At 37.9% G+C, this 12609-nt stretch overlaps 1 protein-coding gene across 1 annotated transcript in view; it reads right to left on the reverse strand.

The window, feature by feature from the left end:
- Window positions 1-6572: 6572 nt before the first annotated feature.
- Window positions 6573-12609, reverse strand: part of LOC121413646 (popeye domain-containing protein 3-like) — a 34616-nt gene continuing 28579 nt past the window's right edge. Inside the window, exons 3-5 of the mRNA XM_041606554.1 lie at window positions 10988-11096; window positions 9113-9329; window positions 6573-7369 (exon numbers count right to left, since the gene is read on the reverse strand). Of these exons, the coding sequence (XP_041462488.1) occupies window positions 6987-7369; window positions 9113-9329; window positions 10988-11096 (709 nt within the window). The 3' untranslated portion in view covers window positions 6573-6986. The remainder of the gene's footprint in view (window positions 7370-9112; window positions 9330-10987; window positions 11097-12609) is intronic.

Consider the following 12609-nt stretch of genomic DNA (forward strand, 5'->3'; position numbering starts at 1 on the left):
GTTCCAGTCATTCGTAAAGTTGTACCTAACTTTATGAACAGCTTTATGAAACACCACCCAGGGCTGTTTTGGTCATAGAGCTAAACAGCATGTAGGTCTTAGTCATGATCGTTTATGAACAGGAACCATTTCATCTAGATCTCTGTCCATGCTGTGAGGATAAAAACAAGTCATGCATGTGATTTGAGTCATAAGGTGATTGTTCTTCTGCACTGCATTACCAAGCTATTGTGATGAAGCTCCACAATCCACATATATGTTCATGTTGTGGGGTAATAGACAAGTCTCTACCAGGTCAGGATGTCTGTCCCACACTATCCCTTCAAGACATGGCTGATTCAGTGAGGATCAAGGTCGCTTCCTCTACCACTATAGCCGAAATCAGATTACAAAGATGACAAGTCCTCCTGAAACCAACAATTAGTCCTTTAAACTAAATTATGAGATTTTTATTGAGCATGAAAAAGCATGTAATTAAACTTCAAAGTGATGCATAGCTTGTCAAAATTGCTTAACTCTGGCCACTTATTGTTGGCTTTGGGGTGGATGACCACACGTGCCTTGTATGACTGACATGTGGGGGAACTGGCATTGTGGTCTAGTGGTTATGACTTGTCTTTCAATCAGAGGGTCAGGGTTCAAATCCAAGCCATGACACTCTTTTTTTCAAACATTTAGAAATTTTGTGCAGTGGATTCCAAATTCACAGAGATCCTGTAAAGTGGGTTATTTCAAGTGTGGTGTTATTAGCTGATATACATGTAGGTGGGTCAAAACAAACACCAGCCTCAATACTCCTTAAACTGGTTTTGGACTTAATATCAGTCGGTGTTTGGCCCATTGTCACTTGGTGATACAAATATCATTTTCTACACCTAAATTCTATAAGAGAGCATGGATTGGCAATGTGGGGAGCGCCTCATCAAAGTTCATCTTCAGAAAATTTGTCAGATCTGGCAAATTTCCTTGAGTTATGAGTGGCTGAGAACCACTGATATCAGAATTTACCACTTGTGTCAGAATATGACTACATCTTTGGATAATGAAACTTGTCAGTATTGGCAACTTATATTGAAATAGACCCCTGATTATCCTCTGAAAACCAATACTAGCACACAGCACCGCACTTGAAATAGCCCAGTTGATACATGTACATGTATAAATCAAGGGTCAACAATTCTATATCCTAGATATTAATTGGTAAGAAATGATTTGAGTGGTAGCCCAGAAGAGATATTTCAAGTGAAACCCATGAGAGCAACTAACCAATCAATCAGTGGAAAGGACCATGACCTTCACAGTTATAGACTGCTGTATGGTCTGAGCTGTGGTCTTCCTACCAAAATCGCCCAATTTATGACTTCACTACCAAAGGAACCAATTTCATGATGTCAATATAGGAGTAGATGACTCCTATCGTGCATGATGCACCCCACCCTGGAGCAAGTGCTTCAGTTGTGATTTTAGTATTTGGGACAATGCAGTTCATATGGTTTATGAATTGTGCAGTTGCTGAGGGTGACAATTACAATCACACTGTTGTGGGATATAATTTTTCTCAATTGGAATTATAGCTATTCCACATTCTCTATACAGATTTCAGAGCATATTTGGATGCTTTACATGTAGATAGGTATGTGTCATATTCTGGTCATAAAGATACATGTACAAGTAGCTTTAGATTTCTTGGTAGCATTTATAATTGAGTTGTAGAATTGAACCAAACATAACTTCAGAGGACAATTCATACTTGTGAACTTGTGTTCTGGTACTACACTAATACCTCCTTCCATTCTCAGATTTGCTTGATGACTCAAAACAGACTTGGACTCTGTCCCTGGGCGGGGGGGACATTTATTGTTGTGCCCCCCCCCCCTCTGCTCTGCCCTCCATGACTCTGTCCATCATCAAACTTCATCACCTATCCTCCCGTTTATACTTACGAACTTGTGTTCTGTACTACACTAATAATACCTCTTTCCATTCTCATATTTGCTCGATCACTCGAAACAGACTTGGACTCTGTGCCCCTGGGCGGGAGGGGGGACATTTATTGTGTTCTCCCCCCCACATCTGCCCCTCCATGACTCTGTCCCTCATCAAACTTCATCACCTATCCTTCTCCTGTTTATAATTTATAGCCTAACCAACTCTCTTTCTTGTTACCTTACCCCTTATTCTCTTTCTGTAACCTCTTGTTTAACTTCATCTCTTGCCTATAACCCATTTTATACACCTATGCCACATTTCTTCTCTCTCTCGATTTCTCAATCTGTAAATTCTAATCCACTGCACGTTCCTGTACTATTCTCCAGCGTCCCTGCTGAGAAGAGTTTGGTCAATCCAGTTCAAGTTGGACACAGTATGGCGAATTACTAAGAATTGTATGATTATGGCAGGGGTTGCTTCAATTGGTGATCTTATCTGCAGAATATGACATTGCGCCATTATGATTAATGAAACCTGAACATTAATATGGGATCTGTAGTTCCATTGCTCTTGACTAGCATATGGTGAGGGCAATCTTAGCTCCATATTTCCTATGAGAGATGAGGTGAATGAACTGCATGTTCTGTACCACACAATCATTTGGTAGCCATGCAATATATACCAAATCGTCGCACGCACCACGAACCGTCCTCTCTGCGCACTTCGCTGCGTAAGTTAGTTTTGCAGAGAACTTTTTAAAACCAGCAATAAGTGCACCTACAAGGAGAGCAAATTATTTAACGGTCTTTGTTCGATAGTTCAGGTTCCAAAGTTTCATCCCGTATCTTTACATTTTCTTGAAGTGAATTATTTACGCCACAGTGGGCATCATAACAGAGAGGACGGTCCGTGGTGAAATCGCGATGCGCGATAGCGCACTGTATCTGCGCAGAGAGGACGTTTCGTGGTGCGTGCGACGAAATGAGTAAAATGATAAAACAATAGATGCTTGCATTTTTATTTTGTGAATTTTTAATATCAATCCCAAGATGAATGTCCATTTGGAATTCTTAGTAATGTAATCATGACATGTACAAATGAAAGAGTGTATATTGAAATAGCAAAATATTTCTCAAGTTTGTACTTCTTTTCAAGCTTAAACTTGAAGAAAAACAAAATGACAAATAAACTAAAACATAAGCAAAGGAAAGGTGCTAACTAGAAGACATCATTCATGGTGGATTGGTGAATTAAGGGCATGAAGGAGATGAGAGAATTGTCAGTATTGGAAGGAATAGTTAATGGATTGTAGCCATGTAGGGATGGAATAGGAGATATTTGTGGAGGTGTGATAACAAATGGATAGTTTGATGGTTTAGATAGAGATAATGGAGATTGACAGATGGAGGGACAAAGGGACGAATAATCAAAGAAGATGGGGAAGTCGAGGTGATGGGGAACCTTATAGTTAAATGGATCAAAGAGGGAATCAGTTAAGGGGGGCTGTTATAAATGCTACCCAGATAATTTGGCTTTTTCAACTTCAAAATATGACTTTAAATATACTTTGAAGAAGGGAAACTATCATAATTGCCACCCTTAGTAATGCGATTGCAATTCTTTGGAATGGAATTCTTGCATTGTCTCTTATACCCTTGGCAACTATTACATCTCAGTTGAGGTGTATGGTATTTGAAAAATAGTTTCTTTTGATAGAAATGTCATGAATAATGATTTGGCAGGAAAACCCTCAACTTGGACGGGTAACCAGGCAATTTTGTGAGGGTCAAAGTTCGCCCATTGATGTAGATCATCATTTGCTGAAGGACAATTTCACATGCATAAATCTTCTGGGCTGCCATTTTTATTTCATATAATTTGCATTTTACCTCATATTAAGTCATAGATCAATCATAAAAATCTTGTTTAATATTCTAAAATCTGCTAAATTGTTAAACGGTATATATCCCCCAAATGGAGAATGAATATTATTTTACACCTTCATTTAAAGGAAAAATCTCCCCAAGTTCAAGTGAAGGTTTCGAGAGGGGAAGAGTTTTGAGTTATCCAACAAAAAGCTCTTGTCACATTTTTTTTCCAAACCTTCATTAGTATTATTCCCCTTTTTGAACTTTTCAATACAAATATCTAATTTTGTAATAGAATTTGAAATAAAATTCAGAAAATGATATCACTCATTTTACTTAACTTTTCTTTCTTTTTCTCCCTTTCCTCTCGGACATGAAAAATGTGGGCCAAGCAGCCCCCCAGCACCCCTCCCTTATTTGTACACCTGTGTTGCCTATTGAAAGTGTTTTAGAAGTGTATGAATGAGCAAGGACTGGGTCAGAGTGAGGGTATATTTTCAAGAGTGCAAGCACAAGATAGAAAGAACTATGAAGAGTAAATGAAATAAAGAGAGAGAAAATGGGATGGACCCTTGGGCCCGTATTCTGAAGTCAGGGTTAACATAGACCATGGTCGAACTCTGTGCTAAAATTATGGGAGCCAAAAATAATTTAAAAATATGTTTATTTTGTATATTTCTTATGTTGACTAGTTTGTTTTCTTTTGCTTTCATAATGAAGAAAAATACTTGAGTTATCATTACCAGAAAGTGTCAAATGAAACTGTTAGGGACTTATGCCCCAATTGGCTATCCATAGTTAAACGACAACTTTAAACCAGGGTTTAATTCAAATCCGAGTTCAGAATAAGGGCCTTGGTGCATGTGACATGAGTGAAATGTCCGAGCGGAACGGGGAATGCACTTGGGGTGCTGGAAGAAGATACATGTTCATAAGAGAGATTACCAATTTGTGATATAAGGATGCTAGGGATGAGTGTTAAAGAACATAATGAAATAAACACAAGTACTAAAAAAACCCCAAAAAGTCACTTCAAATTGCCATAGCTATACCTCAATTTTGTCCTAAAGGAGCCAAATTCACTACATGGTGCAATCCAAAGAAACATTTCATGATTCATAAAAAATCTGTGATTATGTTATCTTGAAGATATGCTATACAGAGATGTCATATATTACAAGTAAGAAGTACCTAATCTTTGAAAGTGGATTAAATTCTCATTGATCCAGCAAGGAGCTCTCTACATGTCTATCAGATGCAATTATCAAAAGGTACTAATCAACAGACTTAATTTATTCATAAATTATGATTAATAAAAAGCAATGCATTCAAATTTAGGCACTTGGTGATGAAATGCAAAATAACGCTACATATTTCTTTATATTCACTCTAACCTGGCGATAGTAAATACTTTCCTTTATAACCTAACAGCTCCTGAAATGACTACATGTAATTACAAAGTCTGCAATATTGACATGAATATGGTCATCAGTGGCATAATGAGCCAACAGTTTTGAGGAAGCTAGATATGTCGTATTGGGCATGATTTATAAACAATTTGCGAGAAAGCAAAGTGAGCGAGTAGAAATTTTGTTATTTCTATTACCAAAATCCAATTTTGTGATAGATTTTGTGAGATTGTGTTGAAAATGATATATTTCCCCCTTCTCGCTTTCCTTTTCTCTCTTTTTTTTCTTGGGCAGGCAGCCCCTCCCCCATGCCCCCATATGCCACTGATGACATCACATGATTTTGTCAATACATACAAATTACATAAATAATATGTATGGGCTATTCAAATCATCTGTAAGAAAACTCTTCCCATTATCAATTTGATACATGTAGCTTACAATGCAATTATATGGGAAAGTTGCCTGGAAACAAACTTCTTTCATTTACTATTTGCACAATTATCAACTTTGGAAACCATTAGACAACAGGTGTTGTAATATGGATCAAATCAGTTTAAACATTTTCAGTATTATGTCAGTCCCTTGTGTGAAATAAATATTTGATAAAGTATACTAACTGCAAAGCTCATTTTCTAATTGTGGAAGTAATGTACTGTCATAATCTTTGATTATACATTATTGTGCACCATTAAGGCAAAGTTAGGCTGATAATTGCCTTTTTTGTAAAAATAATTTTTGAAGGTAACAAACAAGTGTAAAACATTATATACACTGTACACATAGTACCACTGCAGCACCAAAACATTATGTACTTGTTAAATACTGAATGTAGTAATAGCAGGAATATATACCAACACATTTTACTTTTCATCATTTTTCATCCAATAGTAATTCAACTCTCCTCAATTCGATCCTGTGCAATGTATATATAACACTAAACTTTGTTTCATGTCTAATCTACAATGTATTTATATAAGACTTGAGTAATATCTGCAAGTGGATAAAATCATATCTCTATAATACAAATGATTATAATCTACTAATCAAACAGCAATACGTCCATAATAAATTTAATTAGTTCTATTCTATTGAATGCCTCCATAGGCATTGTTCACTTTTATGCCTCTGGAATATTATGCCATCACAAAATGTCATTATTTAGTGGGGGTAGAAACTGCCAATTAACATTACCAAATGGCCTGAAAAGGATTTTTTTTCACTGCAAACATTCATATATAATCACACTTTCTTTAATGCAATAATAGAATGACATGTTAAAGCTGAACGCAAGATTTCTTCCAGGGGGGGGGGGGGGAGTTGTGGCACAACATGGGTTATAGCGAAAATTTTTTAAAAAGTGGCGAAAGAGAGAAGCAAACAAAAATATTTTCCTCATCTTGGTAAAAATGATAAATTCTTTACTCCTAACACTTTTCCTTCTACTGAATTTGCAACTCTCATTTTAGCCTCTATTACAAAAAACACATTTCAATAGTACTCGACTTGTTCCAATCACTCCCCCTGTGACAGTGGTTAAAGTTAAAAAGTTGAACCCCCTTTTATTAGAGTGATTGCCCAAGTCGACAGCGTCTCCTGAACAAAAACCCAGATATGGCATCATGACTTTCATAAGTTATGAGTTATTCATTGGTTTTCCTGCGTCTTCAGGAGGTCTGACGGACCGCGTTCTCTCGCGCTGATCAAACGTTGATCAATTCACCACTGTTGGAGGTTGAGACTTTGGAGTCACCTGGGGGTGACGATCCTCGACAGACCCTCAGAAGAATGGCCACCATGACCCATCTCCTCCGGACTGCGCATCGGGTGAACTTCCTAACCGCTGCGATCGCCTCGACCCGAAGTCGGCCGCCCCTCTCCCCGAAGCTATACTGGCCCGTATATCGACGATCGACCGGGCGGACTTGACGCTGACGTCGGAACTCGTGCCGTCATGGCTAGCGGGGATGCTGAGACGCCCCTGCAATGGTCCACCCGGCCCTCCACTTCCTAGCCCTGCACCTTCCCTGACCTGACCTGGGTGCTGATGGGTGCTGGAGTCGTCGTCTTCGGATATTACCCTCTCCCATTTGTGTTGAAGTAGCTCCTGGGAGTCGTTGTCGCCCGTCTCGAGGACTGGGTCAGCACCGGAAGATTGGGCGACTAGAGAAGGGAAGAAAAAGAGGTTGAGGTTTTAAAGGTTGGAAAGTTATATAGATGCCACTTTGATTTTAAACAAGCTTTTTAAACTAATGACTATGGGTTCGACAGGTCGGAATAGACGTTCAAAATTCTGCCCTCCCACTGATATGTCCAAACCATACATTAGAAATACATAATGTGCAACCTTGAAGGAAAGTGTACGTGATATATCACTTGTGAAGCAGTTGTTGTCGCAAGCCTACAAACTGGATTTTATTGCAATAAAAACTATCAAAACACAATCACAAGCAGTCAAAGATTGAAACGTGTGAATGTCTACATGTTTTTATCCATTAAGAACATATAGCTTGTGGGTGGTTGGTACTATCTCATTCATATAGGACTTATGTTCACTTTGATAATTAAAGTGACATTTTGATCTCATGACTTGAAATGATTACATATAGGAAGCGAAACAGTAGTATTCGTCAAAAGAGATTGAATAACCTAGGACTTTTACGTCTCCGTTATCTAAAATAATAACACTGAACCGTTTAATCTTGTTAATAGTACAGAGTTTCTTTCCTCCCGAATTCGTTTTTTCTTTCTATTTATACTGTCTCTGAGAACGCAAAATTTACATCTCCAATTTACATGATTTTATTTGGACTTCAGAATCAATTTGCCACTTCACCATGCCTACCGCGTAGAGAGCATTTTTTTTTACAACGCCGTTTCTTTATAAGCAATCTAATTTGTAAACCTATAGCGTGCAGACATAGAATAATTACAAGATCGTTGGTTTAGAGTACGCTATTTGCTCTGAATTTCTTCATTGCTTCATTCCTATTCAATTTAACATCCTAACAATCAATTCATTACAGCTATCATGGATCTCGACGGTTTCGTCACTGAAAGTACTTGACTTTATTGGCTCAAACGATAGAAGGCTCATGGATATTGGGATGCAAACAGAGAAATAACCCGTTTGAGAAGGGCAAGGATAACGGGAGGCCTAAAGGGAAAGAACACTATTAAAATAGGGGCTGAATAGAACTCTCTTTTCGTCTAGTATGTTTTTTTATGGAACCATTTACAGTTCTTTAACAAATCAGATTTTGAAAATACTGTTTACAGTTCTTTGTAGTTCTGTAGAACTTTCTTCTTCTTCAAGAATCCATTTTTACCTTAAAAGGCCAAATTCATAAATGTATCATTATTTCTATTTTTACTGATTAAAATCAATTAATGTTGTCTTGTTTATAATTAGAATTAAGCTTCAACAATTTCCATCGAAAAAACAAGAAAGAAATAAAAAGTCGAAAAAACAAAGAAATACATGAGAGATTAAAAAAAACAATAAAATACATAAGAAATTTGCGATACCATTTCTTTTTGAAGTACATTTGATGGGGATCCTACAAAGTGTCTGTGAATAAAAGAATTTGCAGTTTTCGGGGCGTATGATACTTGATTAGAGCAAATGTTTTATTTCATGCATAAATTAGCATAATTAAAATCTTATTATTTGAAAAAAAAATAACCATACAGCCTTGTAGATTTTAGGGTTAAGGGTCTTTATACAACCTATAGGATTCTTGGTGGTGTAAAAACCTCATACGAAAATGGTTAGGTTTTTTACTACATCAAGAACCCCATAGGCTATATAAAGAACATATAGAAACCAAAAGAAGGCTTGAAACAACGCCCTCCAAAAATGAATAAACTATTAAAAAATGCAAGGGTATAAGGTAATGTTCAAACCGTCATTCTCGCTGGCTTCGACGGCTTCCTTGTCAATGCGTGCTGGTGTTATGGGTTGTTCCATGGGCTCATCGATGCCGTAGAGCTTCTTGGTGATGTCCTTCCCGATGGTCGTCTCGAAGACGGATCGAAGGAAGGGCTCGCGGCGGAGGAAGTTCTCAAGCTTGCGACGTCGCCACTGGATGTACCGGCAGTCGACGTCTGCCGTGATCGTCACCTGGATGGGAGGAGGAGGATAAGTCTGTGATGAGGAGGAGGATGGTGACGACGGCAGTCAATCAGTTGGGTGGGTATGTAGTGATTCCAGGAATGGGGTAGGGGATTGGAGACCATTAACAGGTGCAGGTCCAGGGTTTGCCATTAAAGAACATGCAAGTTTATGAGAAGGAAACTAGGAATTGGGAGACATCAATTTTGTAAATATCAGTGATTGGGCATTGAGAATGATCAAAATGAGGGGTAAGGGGTGGGGATCGGAAAGAGTGCATGGTATATGAGGATAGCGAATTAGGAAGGGGTTAAGAGTGATTTAGCAAATAGGGTAAGGGGTAAAGTGAAGGAGTAGCGATCTCTCCAGTGGGGTGCATGGGTAGGCGATATAGATTATAGCATTTAAGATAGAAGTGAAAGAAATTCTTCGTTGTCGGCGTGAGTGTTTGTGACCAGGGGAAACGTTCATTGAATGTTAAGATAAAAGGTATGGGAGAGATGAGGGGCAAACACGCAAATATTCAACGGGTGTAAAGGAATAATTATGTTAAAACATTAAATGTAGTTTGTGCAGTGATGAGATGTCCAAATCATAAGGAGTAGAGATTATGATGATGAAAATGTTTTCAATCATGATGGTGTTACAAAAATGCAGGAAAACCCAGAAATCGTGGAGGGGGGGGGTCAAAATAAATTTGACGACAGAAAGGAAGGTGAATATTGCAAGTAGAAAAATGGCATGAAGAGGAGGGGAAAGAAGAATGATGTTCAGTTTGGATTCAATATTCTATTCTAACTGGAAATGTTTAGTTGGATTATCCTCACTTATAACAAAAGAAAGGTGTATGGAGCATGATTTTTTTAGATTAACATGTTCACCCAAATTTGACACTGGTTGCTCCAAAATGTAACTTATCTCTAGTAAATAACATGTTTCTAATTATATCCGCCAAGAAGTCCTGATTCGGATTAAGTGTGATTAAACGAACCTTTTGAAGCAAAAGTAAATGCCCGTATTATATAACCCACAAATTGCCTTATGAATCGAGATCGCTATAGTGACTGGAAATTGGTCAATGAAATAAAAAATCTAATTTGGATGTTTCCATGGTTACATTGACATACATGCCGAAAAGAATTTTAAAATGATACTTAGTTCAGGTCGTTTAATGGTCAAACCAATCATGTCAAGTTTGGGATAAAGGATTATACCTTTTTAAGAGACGCTTGCTTTTCTTTTAATAAAGAGTGATGCATGGGAGAGGAGAGGGGGAGAGGGAGGGGGACTGAGGATTGAGCTGGGGTACATGAAATTTAAATATTTTTTTTCGGCCCATTGATCACATTCTTGCAAAAAGAACGATTAAACTTTACCATTTTAGGAAAAAATCACGAGCTATTCCTATTTTGAATTTCGTCTTATTTTTTGTCCGACAAACGTGGAAAAAGATGGAGCACCTTCAGTATAGGAAATTTTGTTATTTTTTTTCAGAGAAAGCATGTGGAAATCTGCAAATTCGGAACCAATTTCACCAATCAAACTTGCTCCTTTTTGAGTGGTTATGAAAACCTACCGTGTGGGTACGTGTGTTTGAATAAATTGAGAGCCAGCCCCGCCCATGCCCCCACCCCTGGAAAAAAGATAACTGGGGGTTACTTTCCCACCTGAAATTTACTCTTTGTTCCATCGCTGCTAGCCTCCCATTCAGGGGAATCAAGAAACTGCGTAGGATGGATGTAGTGCAGAAATTGGCCTCCAGCGGAAACGATCATTCTTTGGAGTAAAAAGAAAAAATATCTTTCTAAGAGATATATTGCATGAAACAAACCTGCGTTATAATTATGCTAATTCGATGCATATTAAACCGAGGCTGTAATGACGAGTTCGAAAACTTTTTTTTTTAATTTCAAGTGACCAAGAAAGAAATTTAAGTACGACACCGCATAATATTCAAATAAATAATTCCAACACGGAAAATACACTTTGGATGCATCGACAAAATCTCTCATCAAATCCCGGGGGCCACTTCCATTCACGAGTGGATACCATGCTGACCATGGGGTCTCGAAAAGCACCCTAAACACGTAATTTCCATATTCTGAAAATGCACCCCTTGACAAGTATTGGCGTGTGAAACCCTACCCTTAACAATTAGTATTGGAAACAAAACGATACTCTTGGCAAATATTCCCTGAAATGAACCCCTAAACAAGTACAGGAATGTTTTATTGTTACGGGTCCTTCGGTCGTCGGCTTTACCTTATTTGGTTTAGTACGACCCCACCTTCTACACCTCGCGCAAATCGGACTCTAAACACGAAGTGTTGGGGCAAAAAGGACATCCGTTATAAAACATTTTAATTTTGTTTTATCATCCCGCAAATTCGACCCTAAACACGTAATTTTCCTAGCGAAATAGATACCTTTTTTCATTATTTATGTGTTTTTGACACCCTTATCACGTTACGTACGTAACGTGCCCTACCGTGAAAAAGACATCCTTTTTACGTGTTTTTTGGTCGCGCATGGTATCCACTCGTCAATGTAAGTGCCCCCCCCCCCCGGCATCAAATACAGTTCTCATAGTGACATGAAAACCATGAACCTGAATAAGATGGAATGCGGTAGCACTTTTGCAGGAGCAGACGGGATATTCGAGCGGTAATGATTAGTGGTGTTTTTTTATTGTTCGCCGAGCTGCTGCCAACAACCAAGAAGTTTCCCTTTTTTAAATAAATTTTCATAACAGTTTACGTATGAGCCACAGTTATGGGTCATTGGATAGATTAGATAGATAGATAGATTAGATAGATAGATAGATAAGATAGATAAGATATCTTTATTTAAATATTTACATCACAACAAAAATGTTGAATTGCAAATATTTTATTGCGCTGCTTTGCGAACAAAGTAAATAGCATGCTGACGATACTCAATAAATATCGGGAAAATTGCTTAGGTTACACAGAAAATTAAGCAAGTGACAGTTTGAAGAGGATTGTAGAAGTAGCAGAAATAGAGGAAGAGAGAGAGAAGAGGAGACCAGACGAGTGTTGCCATGACAATATTTGTAGATTAGAGTCATAGAATGTCATCTTTCATTTCCAAGCTTGCCTGCACCAGGAGTGAATTAACAATAAACAATTTCATGAATTATTCTATTCACATGACACGAGTTCGGGTTGGAGCGTGGGAATAACAATCGAAACAACTGATTAATTTTTATTCAACCCTTTGATCAATAAGTGTGTGCCTGTTTTTTTTGTGCAATCAAAATGAACAATCG

This window comes from Lytechinus variegatus, chromosome 4 (assembly GCF_018143015.1).
Source record: "Lytechinus variegatus isolate NC3 chromosome 4, Lvar_3.0, whole genome shotgun sequence".
NCBI lineage: Eukaryota > Metazoa > Echinodermata > Echinoidea > Temnopleuroida > Toxopneustidae > Lytechinus > Lytechinus variegatus.